This window comes from Ambystoma mexicanum, chromosome 9 (genome assembly GCF_040938575.1).
Source record: "Ambystoma mexicanum isolate Mex_15411 chromosome 9, UKY_AmexF1_1, whole genome shotgun sequence".
In the NCBI taxonomy this organism is placed as follows: domain Eukaryota; kingdom Metazoa; phylum Chordata; class Amphibia; order Caudata; family Ambystomatidae; genus Ambystoma; species Ambystoma mexicanum.
In genome coordinates this window covers 663,225,563-663,246,942 of record NC_090931.1, presented here as the reverse complement: position 1 = coordinate 663,246,942, position 21,380 = coordinate 663,225,563, and the positions used below count along the sequence as shown (strand labels likewise).

The 21,380-nt window shown below is 51.5% G+C and overlaps 1 protein-coding gene across 5 annotated transcripts in view; it reads right to left on the bottom strand.

The window, feature by feature from the left end:
* Positions 1-21,380, bottom strand: part of CFLAR (CASP8 and FADD like apoptosis regulator) — a 621,840-nt gene that overhangs the window by 197,592 nt on the left and 402,868 nt on the right. For all 5 annotated transcript variants that reach the window (XM_069615454.1, XM_069615451.1, XM_069615453.1 and 2 more), the window contains one exon: positions 19,976-20,022. In XM_069615454.1, coding sequence (XP_069471555.1) covers positions 19,976-20,022 — 47 coding nt within the window. The remainder of the gene's footprint in view (positions 1-19,975; positions 20,023-21,380) is intronic.

The following is a 21,380-nucleotide window of genomic DNA, read 5'->3' as shown; positions in this document are numbered from 1 at the left end:
GCGGATACACCGACAGGTGTTGAAGTTCTGAGAACTAAAACCTGGCTGGCCACCACGGGGCTATGAGTAGAAGAGAACAGTTCACTGAGTTCTTCAATTTGCAAATCGTCCGATGAACTAGAGGCAGAGGCGGGAAGGCATAAGCCCTCATGTTGTGGCATGGAATCTCGAGAGCATCCCCCAGAGAGGAGGCTCCCACCCCATTTCTGGAGGCATACAGAGGAAGCTTCTTGTTTGCCGCCGTAGCGAAGAGGTCCACTTCCGGAGTGCCCCAGCGCAGGAAAATCCATGAGAGGACCTCCGCCTTCAGCTCCCACTCGTAGCTGACCATCGTCCGCCGACTGAGGGCATCTGCCGTGACATTAAGCTGGCCCGGGATGTGTACTGCAAGTAGCCAGACACCATGACGAACTGCCCACTCCCAAATCTGGATGTACAGGTACACGAGTGGGGGAGACTTGGTGCTCCCTTGCTTGTTGATGTAATACATCGACACCACATTGTCCGTGCGAATACTGACCACCTTGTTGGCAATGATCGCTCTGAACGCCTTGAGCGCTAGAAAGATCGCCAGAAGCTCCACATGATTTATGTGGAGGAGCTTGTCCTGAGGCGACCAAAGATCCGAGACCTGAAGAAGATCCAACGTCGCACCCCACCCCAGAAGGGAGGAGTCCGTTGTGACCGTTACCATCGGGGCTGGGTCCTGAAAACCCTCCCCCACCAACAGGTTTCTGAGAGACGACCACCTGTCCAGGTCCGCTCTCATGGAAGCCGGAATCGCCATCAACTTGGAGTCCGGATCCACAGCCTGAAGCCAAGAACTCCGAAGAGCCATCTAAGTCCGCCTCATCTTGAAACGAACAAGAGGAAGAGCCAAAACGCATGAGGCCATGAAGCCCAGAAGCCTCTGGAACCACCAGGCCAACATGATCTCCGACTGCGCAAACAAGTGACACGTGGCCAACAGATCCGCCATTCTGTCCCTCGTCAGGTACACTCTGCAGTCGATCGTGTTCCAGCGAAAACCCAGGAAAATCAAGTCCCGAGAGACCATCATGGAAGATTTCTGCCAATTCACTGACAGCCCAAGGTGGAACAGGAGCTGGAGGAGAGACTGAAGATTGTAGGCGGCTTTCAACGGGCAAGGACTGCTTAAAAGCCAGGCGTCCAAATACACATGGATACCCTGCAGACGAACATAGGCCGCGATCACCGACATCTTCGTGAAGACACGCGGCGCCGAGCTGAGGCCAAAAGGAAGCACTTGAAACTGGAAGTGCTCCTCTCCCACAGAGAAGCGGAGAAATCTCCAGTGTAGATTCCAAATCAGAATATGCATGTACGCATCCTGAAGGTCCACCATGCTGAGCCAATCGCCCATCTGCAAGGAGGACCGTATCTGGCCGGGCGTGATCATCTTGAATTTCTCTTGGGATAGGAAAAGATTGAACTGGGAAAGGTCTAGGATGGTGCGCAGGCCAGCCTGGTTGGGTTTGGGCACCGCAAACAGCCGGGAGTAGAAACCCTCCCCTCTCTCCCCAAGGGGAACGGGTTCCACAGCTCTGAGGTCCAGCCGTTTCTGCACCTCGGCTTTTAGGGAGGGCGATCCCGACTGCTGGAAAGGAGGGTTGTAGGGTGGGGTAGGGGGTATGGGTAAGCGGAAGCCTGCCCGAGCGACTGGCAAGACCCACCTGTCCTCAGTGATGGTCTGCCATGTCTCCCAATGAGATGCACTGCGTCCTCCCACCGGGGTCTTGTACGAGCGCGGAGAACCCTCATTTGGCAGGCTTTTCAGTGGAGTTACCTCCTGACCCTGAAGAGGAGGCTGAGGAGTGGGAGAAAAACCTAGAAACCCCCTGAAACCAGAGGAGGGCTGGCTTTGTGACAACAGTCTCTGGGTCCTAAAACAAGTTTTAACCAGGACGGACAAGGACTTAGCCGTCTGGGTGCTGTCCTTCATTTCGGTGAGCTCCACATCCGTTGTGGAATGGAAAAGCTCCTTACCGTCAAACCGCAGGTCCAACACCTTGTCCTGCACCTCCTTTGAGAACTTGGTGGCATGCAACCACGCCTGTCGAGAGGTGTCCACTCCCAGCATAAGGCCACGAGCCGTCGTGTCGACGTGATGAGCCGCGGCCTCAAGCAGATCCTGGGCCAAAACCCTGGCATCTGATAAACCCGCCTTAAAATTTTCCAGCTTCTCAACCGGAATGAACTCCTCGAACTCAGACAGACCTTTCCACATCTTCATATTCGCCCCCGCTAACACCAGTTCCGCATTAGCCTGCTGAAGCTGCAAGGCAGAGTTAGCGAAAATCTTCCTCCCAAGGGAGTCGAAGAGCTTGTTCTCCTTCCCCAGAACCTGAGTAGCCCTTGTAGAAGAGGATGCTGCAGGCCTGGACTGTAAAGTGGCCGCAGCCACCACTGTGGAGGAGGGGGGCGGATAAGATGACAGGGCCACCTCTTCTGAAGAATGCAGCCTGTATCGCGCGTCAATTTTCTTATTGACAAAATGTCCAGAGTGTGGCTTTTCCCAGACCCTACCGACCTCGGCCAAAACATCCTTCTGCAAGAACAGGCTGGTACGCTCCGAAGGAGACAGGGTGAATGCCCCCGAAAGTGCACCCTCCTGCGGAGCGGGTGCCTCAGGCACCGGAACATCCAATAGGCACATCATGTCCAGTACCCGGTCATGAAAAGCTCCAATAGAGCGGGGCTGGTCTTCGCTGTCCTGATCGCCCTGCGCATCATCCGACAGGTCAGGATCCTGCTGAGCCGTGTCAGGCACTGCCTTGTCCATAGGGGACAATGGAGGCAAGGGCGGAAGGGTCGGGGAGGCACCGGCGGAGCCACCAGAAGGAGCGGGTGGAGCCGGAGGCGCAGGCGGGCATATCTCCCTAAAAAGACCCTTGAAATACTCTCTCATGGGGTCGGTACGCATGAGCGTCTGATATTTGCCGACAAAGGCGTCCTCTGGAGACTGTTTTGGAGCTACCGGAGGAGGACTCTCATGAGGAGGATAATTCCAGGGACGCAAAGGGGAGGGTTGCCACACAGGGCCATCCCCCGATGTATCCACAAAAATCAAGGGTACTGAACCCACAGGCAATATGACATTGTGCGGAAGGGGCATCCGAGCGTTCCAGTCATAAACCTGAGGCCGATAGCGTAGTTGTAGGCGAAGCACCCAAAATGGCCGCCGTGATCGTGGCAGAAACGGCTGCCATTTTGCCATCGCCTGAGGGGAACTGCGGCACGTGAGGCCTTTACATAAGGAACCTCGTTTTAGCCGGTACTATGAGGCCTGGAATGTTTTTGCGACATACCAATAGCCAAACTAGCCTTCACAGGAAGGACCTCGGCACTGGCGGTAAAGGAAGAACTTTCACTCCTTGCCCCTCAACAGTTCTGGCGTCGCCAAAAGAGCGGGAACGGTGAGCAACAACTTTCACCGATAAGGCCTCGTCAGGCCTCTCAGAAATGTTGGTTACTTTAGTCTCTGTACGAGGGACCTTGGACCCAGGTCCGGTAACAGCCTTACTAGCGCGGGCCTTGAACATCTGTTCGGTAACACCAAGCCCAGCCAAGGCCTCGGGGCGCACCCCGGTAGTTTTGAGGGAAGCCGATAACGAGGCCTCAAAGCGAACTCCGGTACCCCACGACTCAGTAGAACTGGGTCTACAATGAGCCCCCACAGGAGGGACCTCGGAGCGTACTCCAGTATCCAATGGCCCCTTACAGAGACCCTCGGAGAAAACTCTGGTACAATTATTAGGCCCAGAAGGCACCTCGGGGCAATCCCCGGTGACAGAGGGGCTGACGCTCCTCCCGGCTCGGGAAGAGCCCGGAAAAGTACCTCCCGGCCGGGGTGCTCTGAAAAGTAAAGAACTTACTGGGCGTTTCTTTTTTTGTCGATAAACGCTTGAAAATGCGAAGGAGGAGTACGTCGAAACACCTCCTCCCACCGCTCCAACCGACGTTGAAGTGCTCGGACCGAAAGGGAATCGCAATAAAAACAGGAGTCCCATCGGTGGTCCGGACCCAAACAATCTAGACAAAGAGGATGGGGAGCCGTCGGTGACACGATGAACAATCTGGAAAGTCTAGTTTGAACGACATAGACAGGCTAGTACACGATCGCTAGCGAGAGCCAGAGAGGAGGAAAAAAGGGAAGAAGATCTTCCGCGGATGCAAGTGCGTCCAGTCCCGAACGAGCGGAGAAAAGGACTGATGGGCGATACGCTTGGCAGAGCCGAGATGGGCGGGTTTACGGCCGCGTGCCGGGCCCCGCGTAGAAAGAGAGGAAGGACTAAACATGTTGAAAAATTGTTGGATGCTTTTACAAAGCACTCCGGTTCCGTCCCACAGGACGGAAGAATGTCCCATAAGTATGGAGGAAAGGGGACGGGACATAGGAGTATATTGGATCTGATTAACAAGATATTAAAGAAAAAGATTGGGGACCTCCAGACCCCCCATGAGCGTATGGGCTGCACATTATACGCAAGGAGATGCAGGATCGTTTCCCTGCCCAGATCAACCTAGACATCAGAGACTTTATGCAATTCCAAAAGGATACAGGGGGCCATATCGGGACGTTATTAAAGATATATAGTAGTTTCGGCAGGATGACCATTTTGGATAGAGAGATTCGGGCCGCTTGGGAAATAGGGAGCCGTGCCCACGTGTCTACTCTGTGTTCCAAGTGTCGGAGGGCAGTGATATAGTTCTCATACAGTAGTGTAGGGGAAGTGGACACTCTTCTACCCAGATAGCGAATTCCCTGTGGACACCAAGCAAAGGCCTCCCCCACATCTTGCGGAGCGACCTGTGTTGTGAGTGGAAGCAGCTCGGATTTAGACCAGTTTATTTGTAAGCCAGACAAAACCCCAAATCTAGATATCCCCTCCATCACGGGCCGTAGGTTAGTCCGAGGATGTTTTATGTATAACATATGGCCCGCATAGAGGGAGACAATAGATACATGTGAGCGAATTGTTACTCTGAGGTGGGAGTGAAACTCTCAGGGCGCAAGCCACCGCCTCAATGGCCGAGGCGAATAAGAGGCAGGGAAAAGGGGCATCCCTACCTAGTGCCACGAGTTGGATAAATGGGAGCAGATTGAATTCCATTTGTGTACACCAGAGCACGCGGGGCCGAGTAGAGAAGCCGTATCCAGTGAAGGAACGTGGCACCTACGCCCGTGCGTCGGAGGACCTCGAACTGAAAAGGCCATTCAACCGAATCAAACGCCTTCTACGCATCCAAGGCCACCACAGCGATAGCGACATCCGGATTCACATTATGTATCAGAGTGAATAATCTTCCCAGTTTATTCTGAGTAGATCATCCCGGAATGAATCCCGTCTGATCTGGGAGGATCAGAGCGGGGATGTGGAGAAGGAGCCGGTCCACGAGTAACTTCGCAAAGATTTTATTGTCTGTATTTATCAGTGACAGGGGGCAATAAAATGAGCATTTTTTGGGGTTTTTGTTAGGTTTAAGTAGTACCGTGACTAAAGCAGTTCGGGTGGATTCCGGAAGTACCCCAGAGGACGCCGCCTCCTCAAACATACTGCATAGATGGGGGATAAGCAGGTCTGGAAAGGCCTTGTATAGTTCAGCCGTTATCCCGTCCGTTCCTGGGGCCTTACCGTTTGGGAGCGACTTAATCACTTTATAGAGTTAATCTTCTGTGGGGGGATCGTTAAGGAGCGCCCCAATCTCCGAATCACGCCAACCCAGAGCAACCCTATCAAGGTATTGGGTGATATCATCGTGCCCTGAATTACCATGGCCAGTATACAACTTCTCATAGTATTGGAGATATATCCCATTTATCTCCACCGCATCCCTGGTAGGCTCTCCCACTTCTAGCATGGATTGCAAGCGACTCTCCTGTCTAATGGCCAAGGCAAGGGTTCTACTCGGACGATCTCCCTCCACGTATCCCGCCGCTGCGATGGGATCGCCTAGAAATCTCTCCTCCCCATCCATTAGAGAACGGATTTCCCGTCTTTTCGCCGCCAGGTCGGCTTGAAGCGAGGGGGAGTTCGCCCTTTCCTGAAGGAACTCCATATTTTGAATTTCTTTCTCTTTAAGAGCAATTGTTCTGCAGATACTTTTCAGGACCCCTCCCTCCTGCGACATACACCAACCCCGTAGAAACACCTTAAAGGTTTCCCATACAACACCTGGGATAGGGACGGATGCTGCATTCAGGTGAAAGAATTCTGCAATGGCCTGGCGCAAATCCTCCCGAAACGCCATGTCCTCCAGAGCCCAAGCCCGAAACCCCCATCGAGGTTGGTTGGGAGGAGACAGTGGGCCCTTGAATTTCACTAGTACTGGGAAGTGATCTGATAGGGTACAGGGGAGAATCACCGCTCCATCCGCCACCCGTGACAGCTCTAGAGACATATGGATATAAACAATCCTGGAAGAGCTCCCATGCACACTAGAGTGAAAGGTGAAGAATTATCATGCATCAGGGTGATGCCAGTGCCAAATATCAAACAGAGAGTAATCTGACACAATGGATTGCCATTTTTGTGCTGCGCGGGTAATTGGCCCCTGAGCCGATGTAGATCTAGCTAATGTTGAGGAGAGGGCCAAGTTAAAATCTCCCACCCAAAGCACCTCAGTTGGGTAAATCATGATTTGGGTCATAGACATTTATAAATAGAATTGACCAGGCTGCAATCTCACCAGCCACCAAAATGAATCAGCCTTCATTATCTGATACCTGTCTGTAATTTAAAGTTACTTTCTTACCTGGTAACGTTCTTTCGATGGGATGGTCGGACGACGTATTCCATATCTATGACAGGTAATGTCCACAGCTGTGCTGCTTCGTAAAATCTTTGGCGTCTGCGTCCTGCGTCGATGACGTCGATGCGCCGTCCCCGAGGACCTCCTCCGACGGCCGACATCACCCGATGTGCTAAGTAGGACGCACGACGGCCATAGCCTCAGTTATAGTTTTTTCCCAGAACGTGTGCCACCAGTTTTCTGCCAGTCAGACACACAAGGCCTTGCGGAACGCAAGCTGCAATCGCAAAAGAAATTCTGCAGCGGGGAAGGCAGGGAGGGAGCGATATGGAATACGTCGTCGGACCATCCCATCAAAAGAACGTTACCAGGTAAGAAAGTAACTTGTTCTTCGAGGGGATTGGGTCCTCCGACGTATTCCATATCTATGACAGACTCCCAAAGCAGTACCAAGCAAGGAGGTGGGAAAGAATTTAGAATACAAATTTAGCATGCCCAATCAAATTGCGCAATAGAGAACTGCCTTGCCAAAGGCCAGATCTTGCCCTCTGATGGAATCAAGTGAATAGTGACGTACAAAAGTATGTACTGAAGCCCAGGTGGCTGCATCACAGATATGACGAATAGGAACTCCCCTCTGCAGGGCAGTAGACGCAGCCACTCCTCTGGTAGAATGGGCCCGCAAGCCAGCCGGAGGGTCCTTACCCGCCAAGCGGTAACACTCGGAGATAGCTAAAATAATCCAACGAGACAAAGTCTGTTTCGTCACAGCTTGTCCCAAACGCTTTCCAGCGTAACCAATGAAAAGTTGATCGTCCACTCTGACCCGGGACATGTGCGAAATATAAAAGCTCAACGCTCTCTGAGGATCAAGCCTATGGAGCCTCTCCTCTTCCTTACCAGGATGTGGAGAAGGATAGAACGCCGGAAGAACAACCTTCTGGCTCAAATGAAATTCCGAAACCACCTTCGGAAGAAAAGAAGGACGAACTCTACGGCCAACCCTGTCCTTGTGAAACACAGTGAAGGGTGGCTTAACTGAAAGTGCCTGTAACTCACTCTGCGAGCGGAAGTAACCGCAACCAAAAACACAGTTTTCAGAGTAAACAGCCTCAAGGGGCAAGAATGTAAAGGCTCAAACGGAGCACCCATGCGAAACCTAAGAACAAGGTTCAAATCCCAGCCTGGCACCAGAAAAGGTGAGGAGGGAACACATTAGTGAGCCCTTTCAGAAACTGCAAAATTAAAGGAATTTTAAAATAGGAACACTTCAGACGAGCGCTTAAATATGGACAGCGCCGCCAGGTAACCTTTACTGGTCCCCACTTGCAAGCCCCTGTGGGCCAAAGAAAGCAAAAAAGACAGAACCATGGGAATGTCACATTCAAAAGGATCCACATTCTGAACTCTGCACCAGTCGCAGAACTTTCTCCGACGGCAACGGTACAGAGACTTAGTTGCTGGCCGCCTGGCCGAGAGCAACACCTCCATCACGTCATCAGGGAGGTCCCAATCCTTATACCTCAACCTTTCAGAAGCCAAGCGTGAAGATTGAGGGATCTGACCTCTGGATGGAGAACCTGACCCCCCTCCCGTGAGAGCAGATCGTCTCGGTAAGGAAGACGACGTGGAGGGCAGATGGACAAGTCTAGAAGGTCCGGGTACCACGTCCTCCGGGCCCACGCCGGAGCAATGAGGATCATCCGGGAACCGAACCTCCGTAACCTCCGCAGCACTTGCGGGATGACGGGGACTGGAGGAAACGCGTACAGCAGTGGGAATGACCACTCCACCACAAACGCGTTTCCTAAGGCTCCTTTTGGAGGAAATTCCCGCAAGCAAAACCTTTCGCACTTCCGGTTGACACTGGAGGCGAAAAGATCCACAAGGTGTCCCCCAAAGGGCGAAGATCTCCAGGAGAATCTCCTGAGCCAGCTCCCACTCGTGAGAGATCACCCTCTGCCTGCTCAGAGCGTCCGCCGTCTCATTGTCGTCTCCGACCAGATGAACCACCGAGATCGAAACTTCCTGCTGGATGGCCCAGAACCCGAGCTGCATCGCCTCCCTGCACAGCGGAAGTGACCCTGCCCCCCCCCTTTTTTTTGAGGTAGTGCATGGCCACCGTGTTGTCCGTTAGAATCAGGACACTCTTTCCGCGCACAGTCGGCAGAAAAGCCTTCAGGGCTAGCCTGATGGCCCTCAGCTCCAACAGATTGATATGGAGTCTGGACTCCGACGGAGACCAACGACCGCTGACTGTCAACTCGTTGGCATGAGCTCCCCATCCCGTGAGGGATGCGTCCGTCACGATCGTCAACTCCGGCCAGGGTAGCCAAAACGGAGCCCCTTCATCAGATTGCCTTCGACGGCCCACCACAGAAGGTCCCTTGCTACCGAGGGTGGTACCTGAACAGGGTCCGACAGCCTGCCGGAGGACTGAGACCACTGGAGCTTGAGTGCCAACTGCAAAGATCTTATCCGCAGACGAGCTTCTGGCACCAGAAGAATGCAGGATGCCATGAGGCCGAGGAGTCTCAAGAATTCGGACGCTGGGAGATTCTGGGCAAGCTGAAACATTTGCACCATCTGCTGGATGTGAAGAGCCCTCACATGAGGAGGAAAACACTGCCCCCAGGGATGTGTCGAGCACTGCTCCGATGTACTGGAGCCGCTGCGTTGGTGTCAAATGGGACTTCTTTAAATTGAGGGAGAAGCCCAGCCTGTGAAGGGAGTGGCAGTTGACGGACAGATGATCCAGGACTTGCTCGGGTGAGCTCCCCCAAATCAACCAATCGTCCAGGTAGGGATAGACGTGAATCCCCCCTTTCTTGAGATGCGCTGCCACCACAACCATGAGCTTTGTGAAAACCCTCTGGGCGGAGGTCAATCCGAACGGCAGGACCCGAAACTGAAAGTGCGAGTCGCCAACCGTGAACCTCAGGTACTTCTTGTGCTTGGGATGGATCGGCACATGGAAGTAAGCATCCTTGAGGTCGAGAGACACCAACCAGTCCTGAAGTTGAAGGGCCTGGAGGACTTGAGAAAGAGTCACCATCTTGAACTTGTCCTTCCTGTGGAGTTTGTTCAAACCGCACAAGTCCATGATGGGTCTCAATCCCCCGTCTTTCTTTGAAATCAAAAAATAAGGGGAATACCATCCCTTGTTCTTCTCCGCTACAGGCACCAGTTCTATGGCGCCTTTCTCCAGCAGGGCTTGAATTTCCTGTGCAAGGAGCGGATCTGGACACTTCAAAGAGAGGTTCCCTGGTGGATTGTCGTGAGGCCTCTGCCGAAAAGGAAGACAGTAGCCGTGGGTTATGATCTCCAGAACCCACACATCCGAAGTAATGGCTTGCCACTCTACAAGATGCTGCGCCAGCCTTCCCCCAACCGGCGAACCATGGGACCTGGCCTCATGACTGAGTGGTAGCGGCTGCGGCGTTGCCTGAGGGCAAAGAGGCAACAGCCCGAGCAGCCTTGGCACCTCGAGTACCTTTGTTTCCACCTCTGGCACTCTTACGATGACCTCTTTAACTGCTAGCTCCCCTCGCTTTACTGAAGGACGAGTAATAGCGAAAGAACCTCCCCTCCATTGCTGTCCCCTAGGACGAAAAGGCGGAGGTTGGCGAACTGCAGCGTCCAACGACTTCGCTGCAGCATTGGAGGTCTGCAACCTCTCAAGGCTCTCGTCAGCCTTGCTGCCAAAAAGCTGTTGACCGTCAAAAGGCATGTTGAGGAGCCGGGACTGCACATCAGGAGCGAACCCAGAGTTCCGCGACCACGCAAACCTGCGCATTACGGTGCTGGCCGCCATGGACCGGCTGACACAATCCGCCAAATCCAAACCCGACTGAACGGCCTCACACATAGCATCCTTGCCATCCTGAACCATAGCAAGGAAACCATCCCGTTCGTCCCCTTCGGGAATATGATCAGCCGCTAATGCAACACAGTTCCACAGAGTGTGTGTGAAACGAGACAAGGCACATATGGAGTTGGCCGCCTGAAGCGCCATACCCCCCGAAGAAAACACTTTCTTCGCCCAGCCGTCAAAACGTTTGTCGTCCCTATCCGGAGGGATGGTAGGATACGACGCCTGCTTTGCCGGGGCCGTAGCCGCCTGCACCACCAAACTCTCCAGGGTGGGGTGCCTAGACAAGTAGCAGGGGTCGCTACTGGCTGGACGGTATTTTTGCGACAAAGACTTGCCCACTGCCGGGAGACTCTCCGGAGCAGTCCAAGCCGCCGCCACCCTTCTCTGCAGAGCCATATGAAAAGGCAAAACCGGGTCAGTGGGTGGACCGAGATCAAGGATGTCCGTGAGATCATCCTGAACGAACTCCCCTGGGGGAGCTGACCAACCCAAATACTCTGTAACCCGAGACATAAGGCGCCGATATGAAGAATCGGCATGAGTGCCAGGCTCCGGCCGACAAAACTCCACCTCCGGAGAGGTGTCCAGTCCACTGGCATCATGCAGCGACTGCCACAGGTCATCAAACTGGCTATGGCCCGAGATAAGGTCATCTGGAACCGAAACCGGAACCAGGCCGCCATCACAGCCTTCATCACCCTCTGAAATGTACTCCAGGCGGGGAGAGCAAGACCTCTGCGGACCAAAGCAGTGCCGGACCTTAGCCATAGCCTTTCTAGGGGCAAACCCTGTGCCACGAGGCCCCTCCGACACCCCGCCTCGAAAGGCGTCGAGGGCGCTGAACGAGTCGGCACCGGCGTCGACAGAAAAGGTGTCGAGGGCGCCGAACGAGTCGGCGCCGACAGAAAAGGCGTCGACATCAGCTGCAGAGCCACCAGCATCGGCGGTGTCGACACAGTCCTCGAAGCCAGAGCTCCGAGCGTGTCCCTCGACAACCTAGGCGCCGACGGCGTCGACGACCCCCTCAGAGGCGGAGGCTCGAGAGAAATCGTCGACGACCTCGGCGCCACAGGCGTCGATGTCTTCTTCGAAGACGGCACAGGATCACACGGTCTCGAGCGCGTCGAGGACCGGGACCTGGCACGGGCATGGCGAGAGCGGCTAGCCTTGTCCGAGTGGGACCTCTCCCACGAGCCGTGCCGACTACTCGAGCTCGAAGGCGTACGAGCGGTGTCTCTCGACCGGTGCCGACCGACCCCACTCGGAGGCACGGACGGACCGGTGCAGTGCGATTCCAGAATCGCTAGCATCTGCTTCCCGAAGGAAGCCCATTCCTCCGGTGTCGCTTGCATGGAGGGATAAGCGACCCGCCGACGGGCGGAGTCCTCGGAAGAGGACGGGGAAGGCAACCTATGCCGGCGCTTCCTGGAATGCCTCGAAGTGGAGGAGGAGTGGCGAGACCGACTCCTGGAAGGAGACCCACCGGACTTCCGACGATGACGCGGAGAGTCACCACTCGAGTCATCCGTCGAAAGCCCTGCAGACCTCGACTTCCAGGGCTTAGACACCCGGCCTACCAACAGCTTCTTCTTGCGTTTCCGCAAGGCCTTTGTCATGAGCGATTGGCAGTCGACACAGTCGTCCGTATCGTGGGCCCCCCCAAAGCACCAGAGGCAGGCGTCGTGCGAGTCCGTGACCGACATCTTGGACCCACAATCCCCGCAGTTCTTGAAGCCCGGACGCGGGGTTGAAGATGAGAAAGACATCGCCACGAACAGGTCTTCACAACAAACCGAACAGGTTCAACGAACCGGGAATTGAAAACAGCAAACTCCAACGAGTCGAGGCGTACCGAGATTCACGAAGCGAACACGTTCGCGGAAAAAACGGAACTGAGACTATGGGCGTCGTGTGTCCTACTTATCACATCGGGTGACGTCGGCCGTCGGAGGAGGTCCTCGGGGACGGCGCATCGACGTCATCGACGCAGGACGCAGACGCCAAAGATTTTCCTAAGCAGCACAGCTGTGGACATTACCTGTCATAGATATGGAAAACGTCGGAGGACCCAATCCCCTCGAATGATGTATATAGATTGCAACACCCCGGAAGTGTGACGAGTAGGAGGACCTGTACCTGTGGATACCCCAACCAGACAGGCCAGGGAGTTTGTGATCCTTCCCCAAATGTGGCCCCTGTATGCATAGGACGTTAACATGATGATTTCTCACATAGTTAGTAATGAGAAGTGTCTTTTTTTGCATTAGTGATGTCCCGAATATTCCATGTAAGCAGAATGATATCAGAATTGACAGGAGCATGAAGCCCCTGGGGGGGTCGCTACATTATGAGTGAGCTGGCAGTGAATGGATAGTCTGATGCCACAGAGATATCATTTGGTGTAAGACTGCAGGGATACCTTGCCAAATCAAGACGCGCGTAGAGTATTATAAACCCAGAAGGAAAAACCCACCCACCCCATCCATTTACATTGAATGCTACAACACAATCATAACTGACCCACTCCACCCCCCACCCACGCCAGAAACAATCTACTGGCCTTCGTAACCCACCTCCCTCCCTCAGAACTTAAAACATAACACTTTAACCCAATTGAGCACCGCTGGGCATGGGGGGAGCCGGCGGCCGCTGTGCCTCGTTATGGCGATAGGCTCGGTTCCCATATGCTCTGTTCAGCTTAGTGCAGCTGTCCGTATTGAGGAGCAAGACCATGTCAATCTATATTTGAGGGGGCCTCGCAGCAGGAGATCTGGGACCAGGCAATGAGTGTAGCGAAAGCACAAGCCCCTCTGGTCTGGTTAAGGAGAGTGGCAAGGTGAGGCCCCGGGGGCCGGAATCTCCAAAGAAAACCTCTCCGCAGCCTCGGGTGACGTGAAGAATATGGTTTTCCGCTCATGTACCACCCTGAGTTTAGCGGGATACATCATTGAATATCGTACATTTTTCTTTCTCAGAGTATTTTTGACCACTTGAAAAGGTTTCCGTAGCTCCTGCACTTGCTGACTGAAATCTGGAAACAGTCTAATAGTTGCCGAGCCCCACCTCACGGTTCCCTTATCACGTGCAGCTCGGAGTAGTGTGTCCCGATCACGATAATTAAAGATGCGGGCGATTATAGCCCTCTCAGGGGGCACCCGGGGATGGTCTAGCCGCCAGGGACCTATGTGCACACTACACCATGATTAGGTCCGTGACTGGCGGGTTATCCAGGATCTCGGAGTAATTTTTCCACAAACACCTCCATGTTATCTATTGGATTGGATTCCACCACCCCTGTGATCCTTATATTATTTCTCCTCGACCTGCCTTCCAGGTCATCGTTCTTGGCCACCACCTTTTTGACCATTTGCTGTAAAGAGGCCACCTCTCGTTGCAGTTCTATGATTTTGTCCTCACCTGCCCCAATCCAATGTTCAGCCTCAGACATCCTACCACATATCTTATCAATTTGAATTGCGGACACATACACTTTACAAGTAAGTGTGTCTATCTTTGCGCCCAGCCTGTCCGTACAACTTTTAAGCACCAGCAGTGTTTGGTTGAATGTAGAAATGTCCAGCTGGAGGAACCAGTGTCGTCACCCTGCTGCGGGGGGTCGGAGCGGGCATATTGATCTATCTTTGATTGCCTCTTCTGGTTCCCCATGCCTCGAGTGTCCCCACACACTAATTATATAGTGAGTACTGATGACCCCACATGCAGACAAGCCCGAAGAGAGGGGGTTGCGGGACCTAGATGTCCGTTAGGTGCAGTTATAGTTGAGTTCCAGAGGGGCAATCTGACTGAGGTGATAGGGAGCGCCAGGCCCTGTGGTGCCTAGGGTGGAGTGGCAGCCGTGAATAGGGACATCATCGCCAACAGGGCCCCGACAGGCTGCACAGGAACAAAAAGACCAAACCAAGAAAGTCAATTACCCCTGTTGCAGTGCAACCAGCGCAGGACAGAGGGCACCCCACCGCCCACACTGCCCCCACACCGGCCGTCTTGAAACCGTTGTCCAGGCGTAGACTGTAGGTCGGATAGCTGGATGAAGGATCTGACCGAAGCACCCACCCACAACAGAGCGACGTGGGCCCTGGGTCAACAGGGTCATGTCCCCACAGTGAAGAAACTAAGTGCCCGGGCCAGACCAAGGAAGTCCTTTGCTGCTGATAGTGTGCCAGCAGCGCATGTATAGGGCGGCCCTCCGCCCATGCCACTAGTGTGTTGACCGCCTTGAGGGTACCAACCAGGCGCAGTACCTGAGTCAGAAGTCAGGGAGTGGGCCCAGCCCCAAGCACCACCCGCAACAGCGTGCCGCGGGCCCCGGGTCAGCAAGAAATCCGACGAGGCTGAGGGAGCAGCAGGCAGCCCCAGCACCACAGGGCCACTGTGCAGGCGGTGGGGGAAGGATGCCGAGGGTCGGCAGGTATGACATGGGGGATCCCCAGCCAGATGAAAAGAATGCCAGTGCTGTTAACCCCCCAGACCTCCAGCTCACCGCACATAAATCACCACTGCACCACCACGTGTCACCTCCGCTCCTCAGGGCCATGAGGAGAGCCCGGGCAGGATCATGGCTGCCGTCCTCCTGAAGCGCGGGGCTCCGCCAAGATCAATTCACCAGGCAGATGAGAATCTTCACTGGCCGTGCGGGAGCCCAGCCCAGAGAAAGCACCCTGCGCGCCGATGCGCACCCAGCAGGAGCACCACCAGTCTCAGATTCCGGTTCACCCGCTCCTGGGGACAGAGGCAGGTGGTGGGAGAACTCAGGAACGGGCAGAGAACAGGGAGCCCTCCCGCTTCACACCCGGCCAGAGATGAGGCGACGGGACGACCAGGAATGGCAGCTGCTGTGGGGGAGGGCGTAGTTAGCCACAACAAAGTTCCGTTTCTCCGGCGCCGCTCACTCCCACATCACAAACTGGCTGTAATATATGCGGCAGGCGTTCCAACGATATCTTCCATGCTCCTCACGGCCAGCAACACGGCCAAAACAAATACAAATAAATGAATGAATAAATAAATACATAAAAAATAAAAACCGCAGAATTTTACAATATTTCCCTGAGCCTCTGCCGGAGCACTCTCAGGCTGCGACCATTTTGCGTGCCGCGCAACAGCCCCTCCCCCAGGCCGTGGGACCTTTGAACCAGGGGAGAAATGCCTACATTTCAGAAGAAGATGTGTGTTTAATGTACTCCTGGAACACGAACTGTGGCAAAAGCCCAATGCAAAGAAAGGCTATTTATGTTGGCCCATCTGTTTTGAGAATCCACCTCAATACCCGAAAAAAGCTTTTTTGAGAACATGTTAAATCTGTGTTTGTGTGCTCTGCCCTGCCCTACTCACGCACAAGAATTTTATTTTGTAGTGGAATGTCTGCCGGAAAGACAACATGGTGGCTGATTGCCTATCGTGCCTTCCAGGTGGAATAGCTAAGCATGAGCAGGATGTCAAATCGATGCGTCTGTGTCCAACCGATGAATGCATGAGGGAAATGGCTAAGGATGAGGAGCTTGGCAGGGTGGTAGGATACTTGAAGCCTCTTTGGCTGGATGTTAATAGTTTGACCAAACTTTTGTGAGAGTAAAGCACAAGTTGGCGGTGTAGATGTGGGGTCTGGTCAAGGCAGTTACATCAACAAAATACAAAAATAAAATAAAAGATTCACAACAGAGAGTTACTTCGTTATAAGCTCTCTCTGCCAATTCCAAGTCACAATATAAACACAGCATTAGTCACAACAATAGCTCCAGTTCAACTATTTGGTCATTCATTTAGTCAGCAATCACTGTGATATCCGCTCCCAGATATGAAATGCAGCAGCCAATATGACCAAAGACTCTGCCGAGTAGATGGTAGACCAAAATTAGTCTGAACGAAAATTCTGATGAGGAGCAGGAATGGTCATATCGCTGAAGGTGTTTTTGAGAGGATTAACAATAGGAATGTGTTAGAGAGCGTACATTACATCAAGGAAAACCAAAGAATGTGTACAATGTTAGCAAGAGCGAAGATTGGTGGTAGAGTATGGAGACTAGGTGAAAGTGAGGAAACTGTTCAGTGTGAAGTTAGTGCATCCCCCAACAATCCCAGGTCCCAATAGTGGTGTTCTGTACCATCTTCCATCCCTTGATGTCTTGTTAATGAGAGGTCCACTTTGAAGAGCGTACGCTGCAACACTGCAAACTCTTGCAGCGAAAAACTGGGGTGGGGGGGCAGGGAGAAACTAACCACATTCAGGCCCCAATGCTTCCACAGCAGAGCATTGGCCACATGGACTGATCGATAAACTGGGTGGATGTGCGCTCTCCTATTCCCAACATATGGGACCGGATGCTGGTTCTTAACACTGTCTGAATGATTTGTAAAGGCTCTGTCCCTCGGAAAACCTGCTCTACTCTCTCTCTTCTCCTGCTACCAACATTTTCTTACACTCTTCTCATGTCACCACTTTAATGTTTTGCCACACTTGCATTCCTCCTGCCCTCTTCCACTAATCCATCTGGGCTACAACATACTTGTTTCTTCTGTACTCTATCCAAGCCTTCCTTGTCTGTACCTTTTCTTCGCACATTGATATTCTTTTATCCACCTCTATGTATCTGCAACTTTTTTCCTCTTGAGGTTTACTTCCACCTCCTGGCTGACCTCTTTGTCCTCTAGTCTCTATCCACCATCTGGCACTCCTCTGCTTCCTTCTACATTCTGAAGCTCCTCCTGCTTAGCTATTTCTTCCCCTGCACCAAACTCCACTTCCTCAGTTTTCCTTCACCCTGCCCCTGAGTCACCATCTCTTCCATTACTTTCTTCCCTTGTCCATTACACTTACTCCAACCTCCTCTCCTTACAATTCACCTCCTCTACTCACCAGGCACTTTCACTCCAGCCTCCTCCTCTCCAGCTCCTTGTACCTCCAAACAGCTCCTTCCTTGCAACTCCTGTCTCTCTAGACTCCCACACCTGCTCTGTCCACCTGCCATATATTGCCCTCACTCTGCCCCTGGAGTCTGCCCTCAGTTCAACAGCATTCAAGTGTGAGCGCTTTTGGGTTTTGATACTGGATAGGTTGCTTTCTCTCCATGTGCAGACTTCCTGCTGCCCTAGAGACTATGCCCATGCCCCCTTCGTTCCGCAGAACACGCTGCCTTATGTTTCGTCCAAAATGTTTGAGAAAAAAATACTGAATGCGTCATTTGGCCGAATTTCGGCCGTTCGAAAAATCTGAACGGCTGAACAGTTCGACCAGATCACGCATTCTGTGCTGGAGACTGCGGCGGTGTATATTGTGAGCAGGGGTTGCAGAGGACAGCCCCGCAGATGTCCCGAAAAATAAAAAAGGAAAGGAACCTGCGGCGCCGGTTCCCGATCACAGAAGTGAAAGCGAACTGGCGTTGCAGGGACAAAGCAAGTCTGAATGCAAGGTAAGTAGGGGGTGGGCAGTGTGTAGTGGTGTGCTGGGGGTGTGGGCTGAGTCAGTAATGTTCAGGGAAGAAAAGATTATTTCGAAAAAATTATCTTAGGTCTTTTCTCCCACGAACATTTCTAATTAGGTCTTTCAACCCTAATCCCTGCCTTAGAGGCAGACTGCTTGTCCCAGTACATGCATGGGAAAAACCACCATTCGGGACCCTGCATGGTGTGACATTTCTGGCTATCCATGCTTGCGGACGTAAGTGAGTGAGTCGTGTCGGTGGGTACTCACTATTTTCTGCAGCACTCCATATTTTGTATTCATTTAAACATAAACAGTGTATGAGTCTGATAAAGCATATTCTTATTTCTACTTCGCATTGTGTAATCGGGGAAATGTCACAGTCCTTTGATGCGCCGCATGATAATAACCAGAAATTATGAAGAACTTTCTGAATCAAACAACTGGATGGTGGGATATGCAAAGCCTGTTTTTTTTGGCATTAATAATCTATAGACTAAATCTTTATCAAAGTACAGTTAAACAATAACTCAATATCTTCACTATACATCAGAAATACATACTTAAACTGAAGCCAAAAGGTGTCAACAAGAATTTTGCCTAAAGGTGAAGGCCTCAAAACTAAGTCTGTGCTTCACCTTTTAAAGCGAGGGTCTCAACATGGAGGTCTTCCTTACATAAAGTTAAAGCATTGTTTGAGACTATTGGCTCCTAATTGGCAAAGTCTACGGAAACCAAAAGTCTCAAAGTTACACCTGTGTGTGTTGGAGGCAAAGAAAATCCCTTCATTTCTTTAAGCAGGGAGCCAGCACAAGGGTCTGACTGTCAAAAAGCAGAGTACTCCTCAGAAAGCAATTTTTCACTTCAAATCCAAACGTGTCAGAAAGTAGTGGCTTAATTCTCAAAGGAGACGCAGGAAGATCAGCATCTAATTATTTCATGGTCTCTTATGAAATTATTGTAAATAGTGGACAGTTATGTTTCACTTGACCAATATAAATTCAATGGTGTTATTGCAATATCGCTCCAAGGTGTGTCTTTGTAAATACAACTATTTTTCTGAATCAATATCGATCATATGATCACTAAGCATTGTGTCAAGAGAGTTATTTTTCCTCGATTGTACATTATATTGTGCTAATGGTATTTTACAAAATGCACATAATAAAGAAAAGTTATTTTTTCAATAATATAAAGACTTTCTGAACAGTTACATTCCATGTTGAATCATGAAGAAGCATGTATGTATGCATTTTTCAGCCAGGTTTTTTTCTCTTTTGTCTTTTATTTGTATTGAAATGCAACATCTTCAGTCTGGTAAGGTTACCACCTCTAAAGTATGGGCTCGAACTTGACAAGGAATCAGGAACAAACAGACCTTGTCACCACCCAAGATGTAAAACCTCAACATATTATATTAATTATATCTTCATCTCTAGGAGCAAATGAACCTGAAACAAATTGGTTAACATCACAATGTGCGTACCATAATAAGAGCTCTACTTCTCTGTAGCAAACACCTTAAAACCATCAGAGGTTAATTACCACAAACCCTGGATGTTCGCCAGTGTTTCTGGGCAGCATAAACACCAACAAGTGCATCAAACAATACCAATCTGCATCCATCACTAAACCAAGGTCTTGTTTTCTGGGCCTAACACTTGCAACGATTTGGACTGAATTGTCAAAGCTCAGAAAAGACAAGCATACCATCAACAGGTCAACCCACTATTCCTGACATCATTCTGCAAAAAAGTCTGACATATTCCCTGCTTGCAGTCAAGTGACCCAAAACGTTATTGTACACATATCAAGAGTAAATGTTCCATTTCAGCACTCTCGCAAACTAAACAAAAAGCAGCACCAGCTTGAAGAAAGTAGGACATTACCTGGCAAACTGAGGCGCCACTTTCCTGAATTGAGATTCTTTCTGCTGCTGTGGGCAAAACCAACAAACAAAAGAAACCATGTTAGTGAAAGATAGACAATAGGAGCATGCGCTGGCTCAGTCACCTCCTGTCTGGGTAACCTGGTCTCTCTTGCCAACAAGGCATCCACAAGGCACATCTATTCTGCCTCCTATCCATGCCTGTGCTAGGTAACTCAGGGCAAGACCTCACTGGTTAAACTGCACAATGGATCTCTTGTATTGGCTGTGAAGAGATTGGCTGCCCTTGGTTAGTCATGACCATCCATGTACCATGTTTAATCTCATGGTCAATGAAGGCATAGCCTGGCCTGGGTTGGACCATCTGTGTGTGTAAATGGTCTGGTAAATTGTATTTCAAGAGCACGGTGTGCACTTGTCACCGGAGGGGGTTGGTAATGGTGTGGGTTGGCTGGGTAAAGCACCTTTTTGTTGGTATGTCAACTGCTCTAGCGGGGGGTCCCATCTATGCAGCCTTCCGATCGATTCCCTAGTTCAATAGGGAGGGAACGGACCCACCTTGGATTGGACCATCTTTCAATCGCTATTGTTTATGTTATTGGCCAGCGAGGATATGGGGCTGGGTTGTGTTCAGCATTACTCATGGTTTTATAGAGATTGGATGGGGTGCTGGAGGAAGGGGTTTCATCTCTGAATCTGCAGCTTTAACATGGTTCGGCCCATGTTAAAAAAAGGGGCAATAGAGCTGGAGCTGCTTCCAAAGCGACTCAGCGGCTCCGGAGTCTACTCAAGATACTTTCTCATAAGAAAAAAGACCGGGGGCAGAAGGTCCATCCTCGATCTACGACGACTCAACTAAAGGCTGGGCAGAGCTCAATAAGGCTGCCTGTGACAATCTGGAAATTCCTATCCAAAGTCGCCCGAGTGGGAGAGTAGTTGGCAGTGGCCTTTTAACCTTGCTTATCTAGAGCCTTTAACAGGGGAGAAAGGAGTTTTCAAGAGACCTCGGAATGTGAAAAGACAATCATTCCCTGTGGAGGGCTGGGCTGGTAGAACCAGGCATTGAGGCTGCTTGGTTCTAAAGAGACTGACTTGCTATCCACTTGTTCCAACCTAAGAAAAAGCCATCCACACATTTGTTTTCTAATTTAATTGTGAGAAGACTTGCCATACTATGCTTTTTCTTGAATCTTCTGCTTATTAGTTAGCAATGAAACACCTTTTAATCATAAGTCTATGCTTCTAATTGATCCCCACTTAACATTGTGACAGGGTGTGGAATTTTGAATCACAACTTACTAACATCACCTGAATTGTGCAATCCTGCTACATCACTGAATGTTCCCGTGCCTCAGTCTACTGAGTGCACAAATCAGTGAGTGCTGTAAGATGATAGGGTTATAAAA